The sequence below is a fragment of the Spodoptera frugiperda genome, chromosome 18 (assembly GCF_023101765.2).
Source record: "Spodoptera frugiperda isolate SF20-4 chromosome 18, AGI-APGP_CSIRO_Sfru_2.0, whole genome shotgun sequence".
NCBI lineage: Eukaryota > Metazoa > Arthropoda > Insecta > Lepidoptera > Noctuidae > Spodoptera > Spodoptera frugiperda.
This window is the reverse complement of record NC_064229.1, coordinates 8,909,474-8,935,824: the sequence shown is the minus strand read 5'-3', so window position 1 is coordinate 8,935,824 and position 26,351 is coordinate 8,909,474. Positions and strand designations below refer to the sequence as shown.

Below are 26,351 nucleotides of genomic sequence, written 5' to 3'. Positions count from 1 at the left end.
GGTGGGCGATATCATTCACTGATACTTTGACAGTTGCACCACAGCTCACTAGCTACACACTCGACATTTGACCGGATTATTTCTAGTTCAGGTCTATTTTTAGTCAATCTAGCAAATATAGACTTTGTCTGTATTAATTTTCAGTCTTTTATAGGTTATCTGGACTATTTCGTTCATATCCGAATCTATTTTTGTTCATAACTTAACAGTTAAAAATATTCCCTTTCCGTTTTAAGAATATTTATAGCATTTTAACTAACTTCCTTCTATTACCTTCCATGAAATTGATTTCTCACAAATCAAACTAATTGAACGCAACTAAAACAAACGAACGCGTGCGTCTAAAAATAATTTCAAGATGGCGGCGTTCACCCTTCGCGCCAAAATTGGAAGCGATAGAAAAAGTTTCGAACGGTAGCAAAAAGGTTTTACTATACGGTTCCTATTAGCAGAAATGTGAGTAATTATTGCTTTTGTAATTAAAATTTATGATGGTGACGTTTTTGTGAGATTGTGAATGTGATAATAGTGTGCAGCAGCTGATGGGTTAATTATAGATAACCACCCTTCTAGAGAATTCAGCAATGGTTATTCTGGTATTCGAAAACTGTAAGCAATTTGGTTTACGGATTTTTTACAATGTACGAATGTCATCAGATTATCTAATAGATATTTCAGAGTAAGGAGATACAAAAAGGGCAAGTTCATTTGTCACTTGTAATGTCTAAATGATCATTCAGGTGTGTAGTATTCTTAAATCTTTGAATGTATGATAGTATGTTAGTACGTGAAGGAAGCAACATTAATAAAATGCATCCTATATGACGATCGTAGCAAATGATTACAAGCACCTAACTTCATGTTTATGACGTATGTGTCATCTGCTATTTCGAACTACGTTTATTTATTTTTTATTTATTTCATTACTACGTGATTTTAAAAAGGTTCATTATGATTATAAATACCTTTATGTTACTCATTATTGCTTATATTATTAAAATACAGTACAAAAATGTAATCCACATTAATTTAGTACCAGTGAAATGTAAGAAGAGATATTTATTCACACGTTTTGTGAAACATATCAAATTTAACATTCTCAAACTCCACTGAAATACTTGACATTTCACAACAAATTGACATTCCTGTCAAATTACGTAACGTCAAAACGGCCGTTTGAAATTCAAATTTCGCAACTGTCATATCATAAAGCGGAAATGACGTATCGGATTACTATGAACGACGTACGACTTCCACCTTTAGCCGCCATTTTAATTGGGAAAAAGCCGGCGCACGCGCAATATACGAAATCCGAACAGGAAACGGATGTAGCGGTGTGTCTTTTTAATATTTTTATATTCCCGACGCGACAAGTCGTTGGAATTAAAAATATTTCTTTTCATCTTTTGAGTGTACTTTTGTTGATAGTTTTCTTCTATCGTAGTTTTAGCTTTGAAGTTGTCATAACAAACTATTGGCCACTACGACTAATTAGATGTTAAGTGATTAAATTAATTATCTGTTGAAAAGTGAGAAATTCAAAGAAATGTGCTATAAATATTTCGTCGATGAGAGGCTCGTGTAACGCCCACTTAAATCGATTGGATTATTGGCGTTGCAAAAGCATAGAACATTTTATTTTCCCCGATATCGAAACTAAAATATCGACCTACGATAATTTTAAGGCCTCAATTCAATTAAATACCTTCAAGACGCATGCAACCCACCTGTGACTCCTCTGGTGTTGCGGGTGTCCATGGACGGCGCTGATCGCTTACCATCAGGTGACTCCTCTGCTCGTTTGCCATCCATTCCATAAAAAATACGTTATAAAATTATTTCTAAAATATGTCAACCACCCTTAGTACTTACATGTCATATTATTATGAACATACCGTAAAATCACAGGAAACCGAGCTATTTCTACATCGCACCACGATATGACATTTGTCACGTGATACACCTCAAAACAAGACCAACATTAATGCCGTCAAAACAAACGCTAACCACTTCTATTTCTAAAGCAGTAAGTTCTAGAATTCATTGGCAGTATGTGTCGTAGGTACAAAATTAACTATGTTTAGTTTCAAGTATCGGTTTTGGCTTGACATTGATACTTGACGCCTTATTTCGTTTGCAGTTTTATTTTTAGGGGATGGTTTAAGTGGTTTTTTGTTTTTTAATGAGAAGTTGGTTACTGGTTTTGACAGGGAGACTAGTAAATCGTTTAAGTGAGGAGAAACAGGCTACTGTTTGGTCTTGGGGGTCTTTTTGTGCCAATGAGTGTGTATAAACTTATAAATCTTGTTAGGGATATGTTTTACAAAAGCTTTGCTTTTCTGTATGAGCTTCAACTTCTGTTGTTGTTGCTTTTCCTCAAAGGGTCTTACCTAGGTACATACTTAACAGATAACCTATCTTACCTATTACAGACTACATAATTTTATTCTAATTTAAAAAAAACGTTGCCTCACACTAGGATTTTCTTCTGTGTCGTGGGTGCGTTTACAAACATCAAAATTAAAATGTACACGATACCCAAAACCGAAATAAAAATGTGTGCCGGATCACACAAAGAGTTGCTCCGTGCCAGGCCGAACCCGCTATACGTTGCCCAAATTTTGCCCATTTTATAAGAAGTATTTTTTATTTGTAGTATTTGTAATTCATTATGATGTTCCTTAGATTTACCCCAAGCTTATATTCAATATTATGGGACTTATAACTAACAAAAATTTAACGAGTCCCTAATATTTAAAATCCAATTTCTACATAAAATTTTTAATATGAAATCTCCTTTGATATCTGAGACAAAGGAAATGTAAAAAGAAACCGTAGACTGGTCAGCATTAATGGTTAATGGGTTACCATCAGGAAATGAAAGCCAAGATGTGGTTTGGCGGTACACTTTCATGTTGCTTCATGGTTACTTACAGCTCTAACTGTAGGTTTGTTAGTTTCATGTGATCGATTTTTGATATTTGTAATTTTTACAGGTTTTAAATTATTTTCGGTGTCCTTGGTATTTTGCTTAAACATTTTCAGTGTCTTATTATTTTGCGTAAACATTGAATATCGTCATTAATTGTCATCAAAATATAACTTGTCACTGTCACCTATGACTATGGGCTTCCTCTAAATAAGGGCCGTTTGTCGCATTCTCGGATTTTTGGCATCCGAATCGTTCATATCATCTGGATGCAATATTCCTGACCAAGTCATACTTAAACTTTAAGTTTGCTCTACAACAAATAAGTAAATAGTTTCTTTTACTCTTGTAGCCTACTATGTTATTCCGCTAAAAACCTAAAAGACATGAATCAAAGTCAATTGGCACATTGTACAAAAATAATCTTAAATCAAAGGGCAATAAAGATCACAATAATCCAACACCTGTTGACCTCAATACCGTCCACCTCTTCATTATGTACCACCACGTCTAGTCCCTTAAATCGAAGCACTATATTAGGAAAGTATGATGAACGGAATCTCCTATTGTTACTGCCATCAATGATACTGATCACGTGTTGGATTTTGCCCTTAGAGAATGGCTTCGAACCTTATAGATTCTGTAGCCTTAGTACGAGTTTGCTTTACGTTTAACAAAAACGAAACGAGAGCGCGTTCAGTGCTCTGATTGGCCGAAGTAAATGAACCAACCAATCATAACGCCGAAAGCGTTCTCGTTTCGTTTTCGACAAACTCGTACTAAACACTCTGTTCATCCTTTGGTCTGTGCTAAAATGTGTAGTCCCTTCTTCTCTATTTGATTATTTCTTCTGATTTATTTCATTGCGGGTTTCAAGTCTTATGATAAGATTCATGTCCCTGGGACGCGCCGAACTTCAGTGTTCCGTTGTTTTCATAGTTCATGAATTCTGACTTAAAGAGTTGCAACGGTAAGGAAGGTTGTGACGGACTTGTCCTATTAAAAAAAGTCCTTTAGAAAATAGTACCTTGTTTAGAATATGATTTTAGTTACCACATTTTTGAACTTATTAACGGTGATAATTTTATGAATGGATGAATGAACGACATCCATAATTCTACATCACGAGTTCCTGTATGGAACGAGGAAAAGGAAGTGTTCTTCATTCAGGAATGCAACCTTCGTGCGATGGATATGGCTTAGCGCATTAATTAACAGATGATTAATTGATTAGGTGTACTTTGTGACCGTTGTTGTAATTAGGAGGGACCGTTATAGTGCGGCGTAGTATCCGATATGATGATACCTGAAGAGATGGTCTAGCTATATAGGGATAAGACTCATAACTGGTAAAAAAGTCTGTTTTTAAAAATAGGCATGATGCATCAAAATCCTATAAGTGGCCACTCCTGACCAAAGGCCTCTTCTCACACAGAGAAGGTTTGAGTATTAATCGCCACGCTTGCTCAATGCGGGTTGGCGATTTCAAATTTATAATTAGAAATTATAAGCTCAGGTTTCCTCACGATGTATTTATTCCTTCCACAGTGGTGTCTAAATAATGACGCTAAGGCCAAATCAAATATACAAAATTAAAGTTAATGTTAATCATCTTCCCTATACAGAGTGCTTTACGTTTACCGAGATCGGGTTCGGCGTTCTGATTGGTTAGTTCATTCGCGTCGGCCAATCAGAGCGCCGAACGCGCTTTCGTTTTATTTTCGTTCAACGTAAAGCAAAGTCATACTAAGGGTACACATCGTCCTACCTAACTCCGTTATAGGAATCAGTGATTCATGATAATTAAACGGGAATTATCATAACATATATAAAATAGTAGTCCCGAATGATCCCGGATGACAATGGACTTACAATTACGTGTGATTGTTTGAAACTTTCCAGTCCAATTTGACAATATTAGGGACCCTTTTAAAACAATGGAAGGCGTTCTAAGTTGAGCGTTGGTGGTCTTACTTAAAATATTCGGAGATTTGTAAGCTTATGTTTAAGTGTGTAAAGTTAATTTTGGTATTGGTGTTTCCTTGTATATTTGAATAGATTACGGATCTATTTTTCTTGGAGATCAATGGAAAAGACACGTGTTTTTTATTTTGTTATGAAAACAAATACTTTCGAAGATATATCGATTTGACATATCGCGTGGCGTTACTTCTACGTACGTTTTAAACCTAGAAATGACGCATGTGTCCACTCTCAAACTCTGATTCGTTTTATCTAATTATTGTAATCTTATAGGAAAAAACCGTGTCAAAAACGATTTTTTTATATTACCTAACTGACGGACTAAATAGATTTTTAATTATCATACCCCGTCATCATCCCTATTAATAAAATCTCCATGTATTAATAAAAACCACTTATTATACAAAATCGAGCATGTAATGCGAATCTTTTGTACCGCTGTTACATATTACTTTTTAATTGTTTGGATCGCAGCCAAAAAGAATTTTACATGTTGTAGTGAGTAGGCACTGTATATACAAATTGTATGTACATAGTATATTTTTATACATCAAACGATATACATAATATATGTTTGTTTAGAAGTTCATTTACATTTTGAAGTTGTTAAACGAAATTTGCTAACAGTGATTTATTGTTATCGCTTAAAAAAAGATTTAAAACTGATGATTACTTTTTTTAAATTGCTAAAGTTAAGTGTCTTTCTGTAGTGATAAATTAAATTTATCTATACTAACACTAGACGACTAGACTATTGCGTTCTAAACAAAAACCAAAGCCAATATTTTTTTTTGTTGTTTTATTGAAAAGGTGCACCCCACATTAAGATTTTCTCTTGTGCCGTGGGTGCGTTTACAAATAGACAAGTTCAAATACCCAGACCTGAAAAAACAATTTGTGGGAGTAATTGGGCCTCCGGTAACGTCACTGACACAACGCAAGCGTTGTATCACGTCTGTGGTTTTCTGTGAGGCCGTGGTATCACTCCGGTCGACCCGGCTTATTCGTGCCGAAATAGGGCTCTCCCATACTTCGAAAAGCTTATAATTATTAATAGTGATTAAATTCATATCTAAACAGACAAGTTCCGTCCCTAAACTTGAAATACTAACATTCTCAAATCGCTCATTCTCTTACTAAACCTTAAGATGTTTAAGAAATACCAATCCATCATTCAGTATGGTCATTTGTAAGGCCCATTCTCACGACCTCATGCTATTGTTTTTAAAAGTACCAAAAAATTTAACAACTCGAAATTTGATTTTTCAAGTTTTTGTGACCCATGGGTGCATGAGGCATCTGCTCAACACATGCAACCACTAAATCGATGGTTTAAGGGGCTTGCAAAAAGGAATAGTGATGTGAAAGTTGTTTGTCGATATTTTTTTAATATATTTTGATGTGCCGGCGGTATTGCTTGACATCAGGTGATATCGCTTCGCATCGATCGTTTACCTGTTTATACCATAAAAAAAATTTGTTAAGTCTTAATTGGTTTAGCAAAAATAAAAACTATTGAGTTTGTAATGACTTAATAAGAACGATGATTACCTAAATCTAAATTGAAATGATTATCCAAAGGTCTAGTATAAAAATAAATACATTATTTTTTATTTATTTCAGACCTTATTTATCAAAATGTCACCTCAAAAATAAGAATGATTACGTAATGATCATTATTTATTGCAGTCATTAAACGAATATCATCGATATCGACAAAAAAATAACCCTCAAACTCCCCATCACTGGCCCAAGCAATAATTCACAGTCCACAAATCAGGTTGGCTGTTAAAATATCAGACGGTACCAATGGCACCACTTGCGAAACAAAGCTACGTTACAAAGTAAATGTAAACTTGTAATATTATAATATGTATCCATACATTTTGTAAGAAAATACAATCAGTGTTGTATTTTAAAAATAGGACGTCTCAGTAAGTGCTTACTTCATTCTTAAAGTAATAAAAGGTCGTGGATTTATTTTAGTGTTCAGTTTTAGATTGCTTTGGCTTTATTGTCTCAAAGGAGAGGGATACTCTTTCATACATGTTTCGGCGCAAATTGTAAATAGATATAACTATGGCAAATTCTCAGTCTCTAATTAACTACAACTCAAAATAAGAAACTTGAGAGTGAGACTGTCATATAATGAGTGAGGTTATTAAAATTATTATCCCTCTTCGTAATCATCCCAATCCCCGATTCCCCAACGACCCTAAAATTCCTAACCCCCAAAAGGCCGGCGACGCCTCTGGTGTTTCGGGTGTCCATAAGCGGCGGCAGGTGATCCTGCTTTTTTACCGGCTTATACTATAAAAAAGACACTGAATCTGATTACCGAGATAATTAGACATTTTACTTGATAGGCGCTATAGAATAGAGGGCAATAATTTTCTCTAGAATTTGATAATCATACTATCTACGTATCATCTCCATATTTTGTGATATTTACATCTCATACACATTTACCCTGCCATTTTCAGTATACTAGTGATGTGTAATGTGTAACCCACTAAATCAAACTCGACAATGTGTAAATAAAAACTGAACAGTTGTTCTTTTGTCCCTGTTTTAGTGTATATACGTCAGTGTTGAGTCACTACCACATAGTGACGTTAGATTGAGTCAGTTGGTTGCAAAGATGTATGAAATGTTGTTTTTTATTGGGTTATTTTAAGATAGCCCTATAGATTTGATGAAAGGTACCAATAGACTGAGACGTCCTATTTTTCTTTTGGTTTTCTTCTAGCCCTTTGCAAAAGTAAATTGAAATGTGTTTCGCTAGATTAGGCTAAACACATGCTGAGGACGATGCTGCATTAGTGAGACTAGATTTTGACCACGATATGATGAATTATTCTTCTGTTTAAATATTAAAATGTTTTTCAGTTAGCCATTTGCAAAGTAAATGTACGGAAACATATTATTTTCTCACATTTCTTTGAATACTATAAAGTGATACATACACTACAATTATTTAGAAGATGTGCGTCACATCTTAAAATGGCCTTCGATATCCTCTGGCGTATTCCCAAGTAGGTTGAATTATGATTGAATTGACACCTCGTATGTCTTACTTGAAGATTCGTATACTCCCAACCAACAATTTTGCCCTATAACCAAACCTTATATCTCAAAAAAGCTGGGTAAATGATGTATAAAGTTTCTGGTGGTGACTGATTGTTGTATAAAAGCTTTTGACAACACAGTTTGGCTGAATACAACAACACTAAAGGGAGATATAATTGCGCCACTTTCTTTGTAGATGCACCTTCTTTGGCCTTTTATTTGACCACATTTTATATAGTTTTTACAAAACGTTCTATGGCCTTTTATAAAACTAACTTTTGTTGGTTGGGCTGCTACGTATTTTCTATGATACATGCAACAATAATATCATTCAACACATTGTAACTGGAGTCAAAACATAATTAACTGAAAAAAATAAAAAACATGGCAAAAAACAAAAATACATAATACCTATTCTTAAAGTAGCAACCCTATTTTATTAACCCTAAACTGCGAAGCGAAAGTAAAAGTCATTACAATAAAAGTGCTGAAAATAAAATCCCGAACGCGTCAATGCTCATTAAAATCACGTTTGAGTTTAAAAATAGAACTCTGCGCGCGCAGGACACCTGAACACAATAAATCCTACTTGCATATTATTTTAACGCGGCCAAGTGTTGCAAATGGATTTTCTGTATTTCGCTGTGAATTTTGCTGGGGAGCTGGAAAGTTTTTTTTTTAGATATCGTGACATTTTAGTTTAGAAGTTTTATTATAGAAAGGTTTGAGGTTATAAAATGTTATTAATATAGGATTGATATTGTGAATTCTGACACCGAAACTGACTCGAATAGGGATAATGACGGGGTATGAAAATTAAACACGTAATAAATATTAGACACATTTTTTTTTATTTTGTCATATAAAAAAGCAATACTTACATACATAGAAAGGTTAATATTAATAAAACAATTGTATCACATCAAAAAGCGTATTTTAGATTTAATTGAATCAAGCTCTCTTTGATTTACAGATCTCTAAAAATAAAATAAAACACATACTTATGTTACTATATATCATCTAAAAGTGATAAAATATAGCAAATAAAAAAGTATATATTCGTAAGTACAACAGCGCCGCTACACTATAAATACATCATTGTCAAGCTTAATAAATTTCAAATAAGCCTTTAACATAAACAAACACAATAAATCAGAGTTTATTGTTAACAAAAGTCAATGATATTCATTTAATCGACATTTTAAGGGCAGTGTATATATCGTTTAAAATATTAAATTTAAATACGATTTGTTTTTTAAATTTGCAACGGTCTTATTGACATTCAGCAGGCGTTGAAGGGTTTGGTTTATGATCTGAGAACAGTGCGCTAAAGGGTTACTTTATTCTCGTTATTTTATGGTGTTTGTTTGTTGAATGTTATCGTAGGCTGTTGTAGGGTTATGCGTTAAATTCGATTTTTTTATTTTATAAATATGTATTTTTAGTATGATGCAAATAATAATTAGTTATTAAACGGTTTTGTTTTCTTGCCCTATTTGGTTATATGTTTGAGTCACATTTAGTAATTGAATTTTACCCTTTTCCTAACGACAGATCAATCTGAAAATTGATTTATATACTCATAATTATTGATGACCATATAATATCTTGATTACCAAACAATACTATATCCACAATTACATACGTTTATTATTAAGATCAATGAAAGTCCTTTATTGGTAGAATAGTGCTCATTAAAACCGTTTACTTTGAATTTATACGTAACTACACGTAAACAACAAAACGTTATGAAAACTATACCGACCCGTGTTTACGTTTTTTAAACTAATCTCCTTGCCAAATGCCATGAGATTATAAATATTTGTTTCTGGATTTCACATAGACCTTGTTAATGTTATAACATCACGCCTTTTATATTCAGGATGAGTGAAAAGAGGTGTGCAAATATTATAATCAAAGTCAAAGTCAAGGTACTTTTGAAACGTACGTAAAAATTGGCTTGTCCGTCAGTCAATTAGTCTGTCTTTTAGTGAAGCTAGGTGCTGCTTCCGAAGTGTAGTTTCGAATGGAGAAAAACGAGCAAGAAATTTCGCCATTACTCTTTTAAAAATTTGCTGCACTGTTGAGCAAAGGCCTCGAAGGATGAGCATTAGTTATCACGCTTGCTCAAAGCGGAATAGCGATTTCAATTCGCTTCTTCAGACCCGAAGCAACAATTTGTGAATCACATAAAGAGTTGCTCCGTGCAGAAATCGAAACTGCACGTTGCACGGCAGCTAGTTGTCCAGCTAATTCGATATATGTATAATTTATATAGTCATCCTTACCGATTTCAGTAACGGCGACCTTAGAGAAGCTATTTCCTGTCGTGGGCTCTGATGTGACTGGCCAGATAACCGTGCAGTCAGATCTCCTGGGATGCCCTATCTCTTCTACTCTCTATTATTTGTTGACTAATCTCTTTCTCATTCTTGTTACAGATAAAGTGTACACGCGTGTAGAAGTTCCATTAAACGAGCGGGTTCGACTGTCGTGTGGCATGAGACCCAGTATCAACAAGTCCACAGTGCTGTGGTACAAAGATGGAGTCCTTGTCGACAGTCAGAGGAGCAAATACGTGCAGCAGAAACATTGGTATGTTGTATGTTTATTTTGTTATATGTTTAATAAGCTGGTAAACGAGCAGTAGTTCTGCTGATGGTAAGCAATTGCCGCCGCCCCTGGACATTTGAAGCGTTACTAGTGCGTTGCCGGCCTTTTAGGGGATAGGAATTTAAGGGTTGTTGGGGAATTGGGGATAGGGAAGGGGAGTAATTGCGCCTCCGGTAACGTCACTCACACAACGAAACAACGCAAGTTGTTTCACATCGGTTTTTTACGGTGTTTAGTTTTCTGTGAGGCCGTGGTATCACTCCGGTCCAGTCACGTATTTTTTTTTTAAAGCATTTATTTCAATTAATCCTAAATAAGGCACTTTTAAAACGTCAAATTGAATTGTCCGTCAATCTGTCTGTCAGTGAAGCTAGGCGCTAACGTAACGTAACATCAGAATATATCTTAAGTTCATAATTATTTTACTGCACTTTGCTACACAATGTAAATTGTAATGAAAGGTGTGCCCGACGGTCTAATAAACAACCCTATAAGTCAATCGATAGATGTTGTTGTTGAAACCTGCGACTGCCTAATTGAGCTAGAGGTCGCACACCCAACTAGATTCCGTTTTATGAAAATTCTTACCTACTAATGAATAGCACAGAAATTACGTTCGGTGTAGGATAGGCAATATAATAACACACTCACTACAATATGAGACTCATAACATGACCAGTGATAACTTAACCAACACCGTATTAACCCAAAAGTAGTACATCAACGAAAATGAACACGTAACATAATAAAAATAAACAAAATAAATGTAACAATTAACAGAGCAAGTTCACCCCAAACATAATCCAAGTTCGAACTAAATCAATAAACATGGAATTTCACGAAACACACAGAAATAGAACCGATAGAACTAAACGAACGAACGATGTATCGTGTAACAATATTTACTGAGAATACGTACAAGCAGTAATGCAACTAGAATTATGAGATGCTATTTGAAGCGCCTCAAAACATAGCATCGATCAAATCTTATGTTTTACTATAGGTTTACTAGCTTTTCCCCGCGGCTTTGCTTGCGTCAATTGTGCCCTTCTTCATACTCCCAGTTAAATATATACTCTCTTTTTAAGGTAGGGATAATCATCCAATGATTTTCTCCCGCCTTGGGTGAGGCGAGAGTGTCAGACTCGTACTGACTAAAAACCACCCCGTTCCTTTCATGCTTTTTGAGCCGGAGCTACAGATTTTGGCGACACAGCTAAATAAAAATGCGACAGTTTGTTACAATATAGAGGGCCCGGATTAAAACATGGGCTATTTTGTCATCGTTAAAAAACGTAGTAAGTAGTAGCAAATTCACAGGGGTGAAATCACGAATAAAAAAGATTCATTAGAAAATTCATACTTTCAAAGACGCTTCACCTTTTTCATTCATATTTCTGTTCATTTTATATGAAAGATAATTTTATTTAATGACGAGGAAATCCGCATGTTATTTTCTGTCTCACCGGTCACTGACCCAGAATTTTTAAATCAGTTCAGACAAATGATGAAGTCTGGAATGTGCCAAAAACAATCTAAGTGCGAATCGGATTGACATGCTAAAGGTTCCGTAGTTTATGAAAATAATTTAAAAAACACTTTTATCTGTTTAGATCTATAAATAACTTCGTTCTAAATGTCTAATATTGCTAATATATTTTGCTGTTTTTGTAACAGAGGCAACATATTTTAATGATAATTTGTGAAATTGTCTATCACGGTTCATGAGTCTGGTAACCAATGCACCGACAAACTGGCAAAAGAGTCTTTTTTTGAGAGGGGAAATCATCCAATGACTTCTCCCATCTTAGGCGAGGCGAGAGAGAGTGTCAGTCTTACTGACTAAAAACTACCCCGTACCTGCTTTTCGAGCCGGAGTCCGTAGGTAGTCCGTAGCTCTGGATCAGACATCAGCCGTACTGGGCCCCATCTGTGGCGGTTTGATGGCTCTTTACGCAGTAGGTACGGGTCTAAACAAAAAATCTTAGTAAAGGGTCTCATTTTGCCCTTTAGATACGGGATCCTAAAAACAATATTACCCAACAATTAAAAGAAAATTAAGCCAACATTTCTTCAGTAATTCGAACCGAATTTCGTTTCTTTACATTCTTTGCCAAAATTCGCTGTAAAAGTATTTTAGTCTTGATGCACGCTGCGTCTTTGGCGTGGCGAGATACTCTCGTTAAATATATGACGTTAGCCAATTATCTTCTGGGTAAATTATCGCATAGATGTCAGTGACTTAGCTTTAGGATGCTTTTCCACCAGGCATTCTGTCATGTAAGCTAACCTAACTGTGAAACTATGTGACCGTTTCCACTAATACTAGTAGCTATGTAGCTGTGCGAGGAAGATGTGCAGCTCGACTATGCAATGATAGTAGGGAAGTCATCCATAGCACGCATCTCTCCATATAAAAAACATAGCTTAGCCGAGTCCGTCTCCACCATATGCTACGAACTCCATACAAACTTCCACCCTCCCCATTTTAGGAAAGTAGAGGGTTAGAAGGAGACAAAGGGTGACCTATATCACTCTATAAAAAATTGGAGCACCGTTTTGCCTTACAAGACAGACACAAACACTGTATTAATTATTTGTTTTTGATTTCAGGTTGAGGATAAAGTCATTCGATTACACAGATGTCGGAGTATTTGTATGCAAGTTCGACAACGATGATGCCACAAAATTATCACTTAAGCTCGAAGTGAAGCCAAATCCTCACAATCCTGAAAATGGACGTGGTGAGTTTCAATTTTATTTATTTATTTAATTCAAAAGTTACAACCGTAGACAACCAATTAAAGCAACTTACATACATAACTAAAACATAATTAAAAAGGAATTAACAACATTCATAAGTTCGCCTCGCAGTTATTCAGGCATTTATACTTCAGACAAAATCTCCTTCCATCTACCCATGAACAGATCATTTGATCATTTATAACGGACTGATAATGATAATAATGGTGTTGATGATAATTATGATAAACAGCTAAAAGAAGAACAAACGCTAGGTGTTACTCATATTTCTTTGTTTCATATTTTACTTAAAATGGTTTGCGTTCAACATAAATCACAATTGAATTATCAGACAGAACAATTAAAATTAATTGCCTATCCAATTAACGTTGTTACGAGTTATCTGGAAATTGCGAAATGGGTTAATTTAGATTTAAAATTCAGTAACGATTCTGATTTTGACAACAAATTAAAAGGCAATTTAATACAAGATGCATCATGAACGAAAGACTGCAAAGCAGAAAATATAGATGGTTTATTAGATAGCAATTCAATTGTACGTACAAAATTCAAGAGAAAATATGTATTTCATTTCATGCGAACATAATACGTACTAACGCCCGAATATTGAAATGATACTCAATTTTAACTTGTACAACTTAAATATCGTGTCTATCTCTGTCATTTTATAAAGAATTGATAGTGACAGAAATAATGTTGAGAGCGTCTTAAAATTGTGTAGCGTTTGAGTATTTGACATAAGAAAATTTTCAACAAAATTTGCAATCTCATAACGCCATGCGTAAACAATAAACTGATTCGACCAAATTCTTCAATGTCAAACACGTAACTTGGTACTGCAAACATCGCAGTACCAATGTCTCTGGCCTGTTCGCTCGTGGTTATTTTAATATGATATTTTATTAGCTTCTTTATTGGTCGTGCAGATGTGTAAACAGTGAGAAACGGATTCCGGGGTTGCAATGTCTTGCAGTGAAGAAATGTACACAGCATTCACATTTTAAATAACTTTCGTTATTTTTTCGACACGATGCACTTAAATTTTGATGGAAATATGTGTGTATACAGCGGTTTCCTGTCGTTTTCGGAGACTGTTTAAAAGTTGCTGTTTATAATATTTATTATGAAAAGATGTTTTTACGAATATACTTATTAAAATTTTAACAGTGTGATATTGATTTTCATCTTGTCCAGATCAAAGTAACTGATGGTAATCTGTAATATAAAAATAAGTCAGATTTTTCTTCCTGACGCTATAACTCCGGAACACATGAACCGATTTCCACTGTTTTGCATTTGTAGGAAAGGTCACGGGCTCCGTGAGGTTTATAGCAAAGAAAACAGGGAAAATCATCGGTGGCGAAACGGAGTTCGCGGGCTTCGCTAGTTTAGATATAGATATAAGTGAACTATTGCAAGATTATACTAATGACGAATTATCAATGGCAGATCACCAAACAGATATAACACAAGCTGTGCAGCCAGAAGCCCTGTCACAAGTTGTCAACAAAACACAAGAAGAAGGGCTTTCTTTACCAGACAGCAAACGATATGGCAAAGAAGATGACGATGAAAGAGCGGAGAAAGATCATCCAGGTTATGGCCATATAGATGAGAAACAGGATTATTTCCCTCCTCGATTCAAGCATCCCACGAAACTATATTACATGGACATGAAACCTGCCGGGAACTCTATAAGAATGCGATGCGCCGCTGAAGGTAATAAATATTTTTATTAGTTCGTGGATATTTTAGGGATCGTAACTCGCTTTACCTATACCGATTTTGTTTATGGTGATGTGTTTAGTTTAGATTCATAATTTTGGATTTAGTTTATTTTATAGATTATGGTGTTGTTTTTTTTATAAAGCTCTTGTTGTTTCTTCATTATTATAACAATATGTTTTATGACTAGAATAATTGTACTTAACTAGAATGGACTGCTGATCATAAACATCTAAGCAGGCTTCCAAATTCTTCGTTTGATTTGTTAAATTAGCGTAAAATAGACTATTATAAAACACAAGAGCAAAAATAGCTTTTGTATATAAAAACCATGTTATGTTATAGATTATTTAAAGTAGCAAAGTAAACAGCACTCGTCCCCAAACAGTCTGCATCTCTATTTAGCTCTACAGACTTAAATGCAGCCACACAGAAATAGTCAGAAGCATGTTTATGACATCGTAAAACATTTGCAGGGAACCCTACGCCGAACATAACTTGGTATAAGAACCGAAGTACACCAATAACTAGGATGTTCTTCCAACCGTCTTATGGAAAATGGTCCATGGGTATGGAAGAATTGACAAAGGCTGACAATGGAAATTATACTTGCGTTGTTTGTAATATACTCGGCTGCATCGAGCATACTCTTGCTCTGCACGTTCAAGGTAAGTTCTTTTGCTATTTTAGCTTCGAATTATTCTCATTCAACTTCTGTGAAATAAAAGAAGACCAAAAAAAAGGTGTTAAGATGATATATGTTAGAGAGGAGTGGTCTAGTTAGTTTGTTTGTTGTGTCAACACCAAGTAAGCATTAAAAGACAATAAACACAATAGGGATGATGATGGGGTACGAAAATTTAAAACCTATTTAGTCTGTCAGTAAGATAATGAAAAAATATTAGACATGTATTTTTTTTTATTTTGTCATATAAGATAACAATACTTAGATAAAATGAATCAATGTTCAGGAGTGGGAGCAAATACGCCGTTTCTACGTATAAAACGTATCTGGAAGTGATATCACGTGATATTTCAAATCAATCTATCTTCGAAAGTATCTGTTTCCGTAAGAAAATAAAAAATACGTGTCTATTACATATTTTAAAATAATCTACAGGACGGACATTAAAATAAAAATTAGTGATACCCTATTATAATGACCGTTACTTTCCTTTACCAATTAAAACAGAAGACTTTGATTTCAACACTGTGATCGTTTTCCACATTCATACTTCTATAGTGTTATCGTGTTTCTCTTTTCCAATACCTGGCTATCTCATTGTAGAGCGTTACCCATCGAAACCTTACATAAAGGAGAGGTATCCTGGTAACGTTACGGTGTTGGTGAACGAGACAGCGACTCTCTCGTGTCCACCAGTGTCAGATCTGGAACCGTATCTATACTGGATCCGACCAACAAATTACACGGTACAAGATGCCGAAGTTGGGCCGAGTGATATGCCGATACCATTCGGAGATGTTATAGAGGTCTTTATGTTACATTTTTATCACGGTGCAGGTTTTATGTCACTGTGGTGTTGGATCACTCTATCTGGGGCCTTAGTCTGCTATTATAATTGTGTCAGAATGGTCGATTAGAGATACAGTGCGAGAGGGATGGAGCTATACAACCTACATAGCTCCGTCCCTCTTGCACTGCTCAGTGATCGAACATTCTGACACAATTGTAATAGCAGACTAAGGCCCCTGGTTAAAGGGATGGAAATTATTCATTGGATTTGTCGAAATTTAGGTTATTCTATGTGGCTTCTTTCTTTATGTCTTCATCTATCTTTCTTCTAATTAAACTATTTCTTTATGTATCTTCATATTTAAGGTGAAAGTGCTGTAATTGTAACTGTTAAACTTAAGGTAATCGGTATTAATAAGGTTACTGGTGTTGGTTAAAAACTTGGTGATGGTTATTGTTAAATAGAATTAATTCTGTTTCATAGATTGGTGTCAGTACAAGAGCAGGTTGGTGCACTTAGTATGAGTTTGCTTTCCGTTTAAAGTAATCGAAATGAGAGCGCGTTCGATACTGATTGGCCGGCTCGAATAAACCGCCGAACACACCAATCAAAGCACCGAATGCGCTCTTGCTTCGATTACCTTGAACGTAAAGAAAACTTGTCTAAAGGGTACTGACAATTCTTTTTTCAAAGATCACATTGCTAACATTAGTAGTTAAGTCTGGATTAAACGAAGGGCATTCCAATCGCTCCAACCATTTGATTCAATACAAATATAAACTTTAAAACGAATAAAATAAAGAATGAAATTCCATGCATAGCTGTTAGTTCGCTCCGAAGTGTTGCGATTCCAACTTTGTTATTTTAGTTCATTGTTTTTTTAGAAAGAAAGAATGTTTATGGAATGTGACTCCTAATATAGATTTCAGTAGAATCATTAACACTTAGTAAGTCTAAATGTTTTGGAAAGTCAATTTATAGATACAGTACAACTTGATAATTACCAATAACAAACAAAAAATTGGCATACATTAATAAATAAAGCAAGATAATATAGTATTTCAATAAATAAAACAATAAACAGTTCACTAAAACAGCGTCCATAAAAGACCAAAAGACGCTCCAAAGACCAACGAGACCATACACAGAAATGTAACAGCAAATTTTTTTATAGAGCGTCTTTACGCGAAGCCTGTCCTGACGGCAGGAGCTGACAACCAAACGGTGTTGGTCGGGGAAACCGCTCGTTTCAGCTGTCAGTTTCTCACTGACATGCATCCGTCAGTCTACTGGATGTACTTTACAAGAGACGAGACCTTCGAGAACGTTACTGTTAACCCCGCTGATGTAACGCTACAGCAGTCGATGGTCTACTACGACAAAAATAAAGTAGTCACGGTGAGGGAATTGTCACTAACGCATGGGTTGTTTGCATGTTTGTTTAGTTATAAGTTTTGGTGATGGTTTAGGGGACCTCGGTACGTCCTAAAACTGCCACCGGCCACCGAAGAATGAGCAGTAGCATTCTCATTTTATTGGTGACCCAAAACTGTGATCCCTAAGCCTCCCATCATCTTCAGCCGAAGACGTCCAATGTTGAACAAACCCCCAACCCTCTAAAGGAGACGCCCTTGTTCAACAGTGGACGTCTTCGATGATGATGATGATAATGGTTTGTGATACGGTCTAAAATACTGGACATTAGGTCCAATAAATCTGAATGATCTTAAGCCTATGTTTACATGGCAAGCGTTAAGCGTTTTGATAACGCGCGTTTACTACTGCATGCATTGTACATACATCCCATTTGCCATGTGAACATGGGCTAATGCTGTTTCATATGTTTTAAAGGTTTGTTTTAGACAAAAAAGATTTTATTTGTAGCTACAGCATGACTTCCTAACTCCTTAAGAGCTCCAATTTCTTATTTTGTCTAATCTTAAGGACAACAAGCATGATCATGTAGAAACTACGCCTAAGTCAATTGCATCTAACCACTTATTAACCAACTATTTCAATTTTGCTGACCATCACAAATATTTCAGAGTGAAAATCCGGAGGATAAGCCAGAACATCTGACGATATACAATGTAACGAAGGAGGATGAAGGGTGGTACGTCTGTATCGCCCTCAACAGTTTAGGGAACACAACGGCTAAGGGATACCTAACTGTATTGGAATGTAAGTTCATTAAATGTAAATGTCTTACGGTGATAATTATTTACCAACATTTAAATTTGCATGGCGTGAGCGTAATTAGGGCGTTTTATACTTGAATTTTTTAGACAATCTTGTTAGTTTACCCATAAAGAATTTGAATTTGAATAATTCTGAGTAGTAAATAATACAGAGTGATTCGAAGACAGTGTAGAACACTTTTGGTATACATTAAATGACGTAGGTCTTCTTGTAAATGTTCAGTGACAGAGATCAGACAACAGCGCTTTCAATCCAAATTATTTTCTTAATATTACCCTATTTGGTATTAAACTGCAATCTCCAACTCTTTTGACAAACGTAGAATCTATGGCAGACCCCTCTTTTATAGAAGACGCCTATAGTAGCAGTGTACTCTCAAGGCTGTTGATGAAATTATGCTAATGCTCTGCCCATCGCTAGTGCAACTGATAAAGATGATATCTCGAATCCGATCCCTAATTAGACAAATCAGGTTTTTCAAGTTAAAAATTCTTCGTATATTAAAGATAGGTTAGGCTTAATACATGGGATTAATGGATTAATTTTGGCCATTGATGCGTCAAATAAGACTACCTCAAGATAGTGATATCATTAAGATAAACCTGGACATTTGAATACTAATTATAATTATCTATGAAGATTTAAGATTAACTGCCGCACTCAAAGACGTTTAATGATTACTTAACGTAGCCCTTAATAATTGTTTTCATTACAAAATCGTTACTAAGAAATAGTTTAAGTATTCATTAATTGCCTCTGAATGTGGCAGTAAGTTTTGTAACAGGGAAATGATTAGTATTGGTTTTAATGCTTTAAATTCCCTTTCTAGCGCCCCCAGTACAAGAAGCGCCAGACCATGGAAAGCACACATTACTGATAAACATCCTAACAGTAGTACTGGGAGCTATGTTCTTCGTAGCTGCTATCATAGTGGTGATGATTTGCAAGAAGTTGAAGAGAGAGAAAGAGCAGAAACAGCTGGCGATAGAGACTGCGAGGGCTGTGATAGTGACGCATTGGACGAAGAAGGTCACTGTTGAGAAACCACAGATGAATGGGTCGCCTACTGCTACCGGCGAAGCTTTGGTATGGAAATAATATTAATTTTGCTGTATGCTATGTAGATCTTTCTTTATTAACTTATCCTTGGAAGCTCGGCCTGACCGGAACAGCCAGCCGATGGCTTAATTACCCCCTTCCCAATCTTCCCAGTCCCCGATTCCCCAATGACCCTTAAATTCCGAACCCACAAACGCCTCTGGTGCCGGCAACGCACTTGTAACGCCTCTGGTGTTTAGGGTGGCCGTAGGCGGCGGCGACAGGCAGTTCGTTTGCCGGCTAATACCATAAAAAGCGGTTATGTAACGAGTAATGGGTGCGATCCCTGTGTTTAGTATAGGACTTTTTTTATGAGAGTCTTTTAAAGTTAGTAATTGAATTCTGGAAACTTAACGAAGTGGACACTAAACCATAGTATCAGCATTAGCAGACTGTGGGTAAAATACTTACAACCAATTTTTGCTATGGACCAAAAACTAATTCCAAATCTCAATCCACAGCTAATGCCAGTCGTGAAAATCGAGAAACAAAAGCTGCAACAGGTCCAGAACACGACGAGCGATTCGATGATGATGTCGGAGTACGAGCTGCCGATGGACATCGACTGGGAAGTTCCTCGGGACTCCCTGTGCATTGGGAAGGTGCTTGGTGAAGGAGAGTTTGGAAAGGTCGTCAAGGCGGAGTGCGTGGGGATATTGAAACCTGGCATGCAGTCTGTGGTCGCTGTTAAGATGTTGAAAGGTGATTGTTGGTTTTTGTGTATGGGAATACTTACTAATAACTTGATCTTCTTGGGTTAAATTCTTTATTTAATTATTGATACATTCTTCGTAAAAAGCTGTTATACCAACTTATAAGGAGATGGATCAAAATTGCCCCACGTCCTATAACCCTGTGAAATATATCAAAAAAGATAAAAAGTGTGGCATACTTCACATGCGCCTGAACTATTTACATAGCAGTTTCTTTTTATACCAAAGGGCAATAAAAATTTAATTAGGAAGTATGTCATATTAATTTATACATCTTTATCTTTTTTAGGACGTGGGGTAATTTTGTATTTATTTTGATCCTTCTTTTTTGTGGTGAAATATACAAAACATGGATCAAGAAGTTTACATACAAAAATGATCTATGCACTTTGACAATAATAAAAAAACTCTTAACACAAATTCTAAATTATCTTCCAGAGGGCCACACGGACGCGGAGATGATGGCTCTAGTCTCCGAGATGGAGATGATGAAGATGATAGGCAAGCACGTGAACATCATCAACTTGTTAGGATGCTGCACACAAGACGGGCCGCTATACGTCATCGTGGAGTACGCGCCCAATGGAAACTTGAGAGAGTTCCTCAGGAACCACCGACCTGGAAATAGGTGAGAGTTTTAATAAATTAAAATATGAACAATTAATATAATACCTACTGCCTCGTTGATGAGTCGTCGAGTGAGTCCAAGGGAGGAGGATCATAGTAGCGTTTTCAAAAACATCTCAGTAAAATAGCTCGATGTTACGAACTATGCCTCTGTACTGCATGGTGTAATATTACTTACTTAGTATGAATTAATTGCAGATACGAGTCGCCAACAGAAGACTTGAAGGAAAAGAAAACACTAACACAAAAGGATTTAGTTTCATTCTCATATCAAGTTGCGAGAGGAATGGAATACTTAGCTTCTAGACGGGTAAGATACCTACACATTTTAATATTCTTCTTTGAGTAAACAGCATCAAATTATTTGAAACGATATCATTTTCCGAGATATTTAATTAAAATTAACATTCAGTTATTGTTAAATAACTTAGAACTGATTTAAGTAAGTCGTTTCGCATAAAAAAGCTGTTAAATTGTAGTAACCATTAATCTTGTCTTACTTTTAAAATTACCAAAAACCAGTAGTTCCTCTCAATGTATTCTTTGGATCACACACATCTTCGTTACCAATCATCCTTATCATCCAACTTTCTAACAAAACCATCATCACCTTCCACAGTGTATCCACCGCGACTTGGCAGCGCGTAACGTCCTCGTCTCCGACGACTGCATCCTCAAGATAGCTGACTTCGGTCTGGCCAAGGATGTCCACAGCAACGACTATTACAGGAAGAAGACGGAAGGCAGGCTCCCAGTCCGATGGATGGCTCCAGAGTCGCTTTATCACAAAGTTTTTACTACTCAGACTGATGTGTAAGTACTTAAATGTTTTTTGACCAGGAGTAAACGTTTCATTGTTGATTCAAACATATTTTATGTTTGGTATCAAACAATATTTGAGTTGGCCAAAAATTTTGAAAATTAGTGTAGGATTTGAACCGTACTTATACAACCCGAATGTGGCCGCCATCAGAACTTATGGAATATCATAACTACCTCAATCAATTAGCGGTCCATTGCCTCTGCCTACCCCTATGGTAGACAGGCGTGAATTTTTGTATGTACCTCAACTACTACCTCAGAATTCAGTGAAATTTTCCACATTTAATGTAGATAGAATTATATAGGTAACTCTTGCAATAACAAAATTCTCCTATTTGCACAGATATCTATTTTTCAGTAACTAAACTTTCTAATTATGTCTAAAACACTAAATTTAAAATATAAGTTTCAAAATTTACTTATAAAAATATCTTGTCTCTATTTTCCAGCTGGTCGTTCGGCGTGCTCCTGTGGGAGATAATGACGCTGGGCGGCACGCCGTACCCGACCGTCCCGGGGCAGTACATGTACCAGCACCTCAGCGCAGGACATCGGATGGAGAAACCGCCGTGCTGTAGTCTTGAAATGTAAGTTATTTTGAAGATCTTTTTTATGGAATAAGCCGGTAAACGAGCAGACGGATCACCTGATGGTAAGCAATCATGGACGACCATGGACACCCGAAATTTCAGAGGCGCTACAAGTGCGTTGCCGGCCTTTTAGGGGTAAGTAATTTTAGGGTTGTTTGGGAATCGGGAATTGGGGACCCAATCCAGTAAACTCATTCACACAACGAAACACAACGCAAGCGTTGTTTCACGTCGGTTTCCTGTAAAGCTATGGTATCACTACGGTACACTATATACGAGCCAGCCCATTCATGCGGAAGCATAAATTTAACGGCAGATTGCTTTCATCAATCAGTTTTATATCTTGGAAACCTAACTTACTTAGTTACCTTGTTTTATGTTTAAACAACCCAACCAATAAACTTTCTTCTCTATCCACAGATACATGCTGATGCGCGAGTGCTGGTCCTTCTCCCCAGGAGACAGACCCTCATTTACTGAACTGGTGGAAGACCTGGACAAGATCCTAACAGTCACCGCCAACCAAGAATACTTGGACCTTGGTCTACCACAACTGGACACTCCACCATCGAGCTACGATGGCTCAGGAGACGAAAGTGATAGTGACTTCCCCTTCATCAAGTAGACTTTTGGAAGTAGCAATGAACAGTATTACTCTCAAGTGTGGTCTAGTGTGTTGTGTAAGGGATTTTGGAAATTTAAACTCGTAAATTGGACTACTGGTGTTGATAGTCTTTGTATGAGTTCTAAAGTGTACCTTGAATTTTAAATGCCGAAAATTGGAGCTGGATAGAATTCAAGGGGTGAATAGATCTCTTCTGAATCCATTCACCCCTTGAATTTTATTGGCCCCGTTTTACCGTAACGTTTTAGTTTCGTCTTGGAAAAAGGAATTAAAAATATTGGACAGTAAAGTTCTATTCATTATTCAATTGTTTTTCAAGACGAAATCTAATGTTTTTTTTAATAGTAAAAAAAATATTGTGAGACTACAGACCAGACAGACCCTTAGTAAGCGTTTGGTTTATTAAACAAACTTGTACATGGGTACAGAACACATAGGGTGGGCTAGTGGCTAGCCAGGTATCATCAGAGTAGCTTTGAAGTTTAGAAGCCTTTGGGTGATCCCGAAACCATTAAAATAAGTACTAAATTTGAATTAAATTAGGCATCGAAACTGGTCGTAGCAGAAATAAATTCTTAAAATACTGTTCGCTACTATCAACGAATAGATGAACTTAATATTGAACCCACCAATATCAATTGTATTGTATTTGATATCTTTAGGTAGAATGTTACAATGAATATGAGATTTTTAGACAAGGAAGAAACGTTATTATAAAGTGCTAAAAGCAAAAATTGATACTTATAGCACATTATAATAAATCTGTTGTAGAAAAATTGTCCCTTCTTTTAGTACCTTTAGGTTCATTTTGAATTATACGTAAAAATTTTAATGGATATGTATTTTCGAAATAGAACCTAAAGGGACTCACTGTTTTGACTGAATTATGGAGTATTATATTAAAAAGAGATTTATAAACGCTCTTTATGAGAACTTTTATCCTTCTTAGGATCATCAAATAGTATGTTCGACTCTCTATTTCTATAGATGTAAGAGAAATGTATCTTGAGTTCATCATGGAGCTTAGGTTCGGTGACCGAATTTGATCCATTGGATCAAATTTTTACCAAGTCAAAATTGCATGAAAATACGTGACTACGTGTCATGTTATTTAATTTTAAGATATTTTTACCTTGTTTAGATTACGTATTTATTTAGATTTAAGTTTATATTTTTACACAAAATGCGAAACAAAGTATTGCATAATATTTGCGTGTAAATATAAATATTTAGGAATACAATTACCTTTGGGGTTTAATGTAAATATTCTAGTACCAAAGTTTGTGTTTTTCTTTTAATGTATTATAAAATAATTATTGTGAAGTTTAAAGCATTTTATGAGGCGATGTTACAAAACACATTTTTTGACTAAAAATAACATCTAGTCTATTTTTGAAGGACGGAGAAGATTTTTATAATAAGTATTGTCGTTTAGGTATTTGTTTTTAAGATTTATCACAAAATATAATGGCTGTTACATTGACTTAGGTATTTTTCAAAACAAACAAACACGCAGATAGTTAAGTAAAATCAAAATGTTTAGGATCATTTTTCCTACAAGTCCATTACCCAGTCAATTATTTAGTTTAAAACCACAGACTATGATATCGAGTCTTTTTATAGGATGCATTTCACCACCAAATCTTTTTGTACTTAATTAATAATAATTATTTTAGTTATTAAAAAACGTGTAACCAATTAGCAAAGGAAATTATTATGAGATTATTTTGTAAATAGTAGATAGGTATTTGATTTAATTATTATCTAGTTGCGAAGAATGAGTTTGTCATACGGTACCCGTCTTTTGGGGATTCTAGTGGGAATTTTTTGAAAGCCATTATTGTAACCTTTGAGACATACTAAATTGATTATTATGTTATCGGCTTACTCACGTAACTGTGTGACGAGGAACTCGACTAGTTTCAAGCCATGCTAGTAGCTCTTATTTATGAGCAGCATTCCGCGACATACGAACGCGGCGATTCATTAGCAGCTTGACAAACGTCAGTTCCTCGTCAAACAGTTACGTGGGTAAGCCGATAACATAATAATTATTTTTTGAAAATTGTGAAATTTTAAAAATAATTGATATTTATATTTATTATTTTTTATGACATCACCGTTATTGGTATTTTAGATATTTTATATTCATTTATTTATAATCTTTGTATGACTACTTTTGTCTGACTATTGTCTGTGCCTTATTATAAAATGTTTGAATAATGTTCTAGTAAATACTTTGGCAGTCCTTTTATGTATATTTGATGGATGTGTGCGTATAAATGGAGTTGTAAGAATATATAATGAAATAAAGATTTATAGTGCGAATGTAATTTTTGTCTTTTTATTTAATCATGAATATCCGCCTACCTTATGGAAACTCAAAGATTTTTCTTTAATTTTCTGTACCTACATGTTACATACACATAGAGCCTCTTCAATTACGGGATTACTTTGAAGGAGATGCATTCGAATTAGTGCACTCGTTTTCAAAACAAAGCTACTTTGGAAATGATCACCCATTCAATTCTCAAAAATATTAAAAATATTATTATTTATTAAATCGTCTCATGAGTATAATGATAATTATCCACTACTGAATATAATATGCTTTTCCCAAAACTCCCAACGACTCTCAGATCGTGTTATTCGTAGCCTGGTAAATTTCGTTACAGCGCCATCTGCGGAGACCGTAGTGCACTTCTTAATATTGGCTAATGGTCAGATGATTGTTATAGTTATTTGTCAACAGATGGCTGTAGGTGGCAATAGTGTTAAGTACCAAATAATTTTACTAGATGGCGTTCGATATAACTAAATTTAAAAACCGAATTATCAGATGAAATATTTGTTTTTCTTATTGTTTTTTCTTGAGTAGACAGTTAAATCAGTCAGCTCCAGACCGCTAGAAAATCTCAAAAACTAGCCATAAAATTACCAATTTTCGAATGTCCCAAAGCATCCTCAGATTATGGACATGGGTGGGAATGACCATGGGTGAAGTGGGACCTTTTTTAAAAATGTTATGAATTGTCATACAAAACTTGATATAAACTACAAAATACTCGAATTTTTCTTTCCAGAACCAGTGTGTCGTCGAGATGGGTAGTCGATAAATAA

The 26,351-nt window shown here is 35.4% G+C and overlaps 1 protein-coding gene across 2 annotated transcripts in view; it reads left to right on the top strand.

Annotated features, from left to right (window-relative positions):
- LOC118277870 (fibroblast growth factor receptor homolog 1) overlaps positions 1-25,564 on the top strand; it is a 97,301-nt gene extending 71,737 nt beyond the window's left edge. Inside the window, exons 3-15 of one of the 2 annotated variants that reach the window (XM_035596867.2) lie at positions 10,423-10,576; positions 13,208-13,338; positions 14,807-15,076; positions 15,559-15,750; positions 17,732-17,955; positions 18,603-18,738; positions 19,586-19,842; positions 20,316-20,556; positions 21,006-21,195; positions 21,393-21,504; positions 21,814-22,007; positions 22,466-22,603; positions 23,027-25,564. In XM_035596867.2, coding sequence (XP_035452760.1) covers positions 10,423-10,576; positions 13,208-13,338; positions 14,807-15,076; positions 15,559-15,750; positions 17,732-17,955; positions 18,603-18,738; positions 19,586-19,842; positions 20,316-20,556; positions 21,006-21,195; positions 21,393-21,504; positions 21,814-22,007; positions 22,466-22,603; positions 23,027-23,231 — 2,444 coding nt within the window. In that variant the 3' untranslated portion in view covers positions 23,232-25,564. Of the gene's footprint in view, positions 1-10,422; positions 10,577-13,207; positions 13,339-14,806; positions 15,077-15,558; positions 15,751-16,370; positions 16,574-17,731; positions 17,956-18,602; positions 18,739-19,585; positions 19,843-20,315; positions 20,557-21,005; positions 21,196-21,392; positions 21,505-21,813; positions 22,008-22,465; positions 22,604-23,026 lie in introns of both variants that reach the window. The other variant, XM_035596868.2, reaches the window with a different exon arrangement.
- The last annotated feature ends 787 nt before the right edge of the window (positions 25,565-26,351 follow it).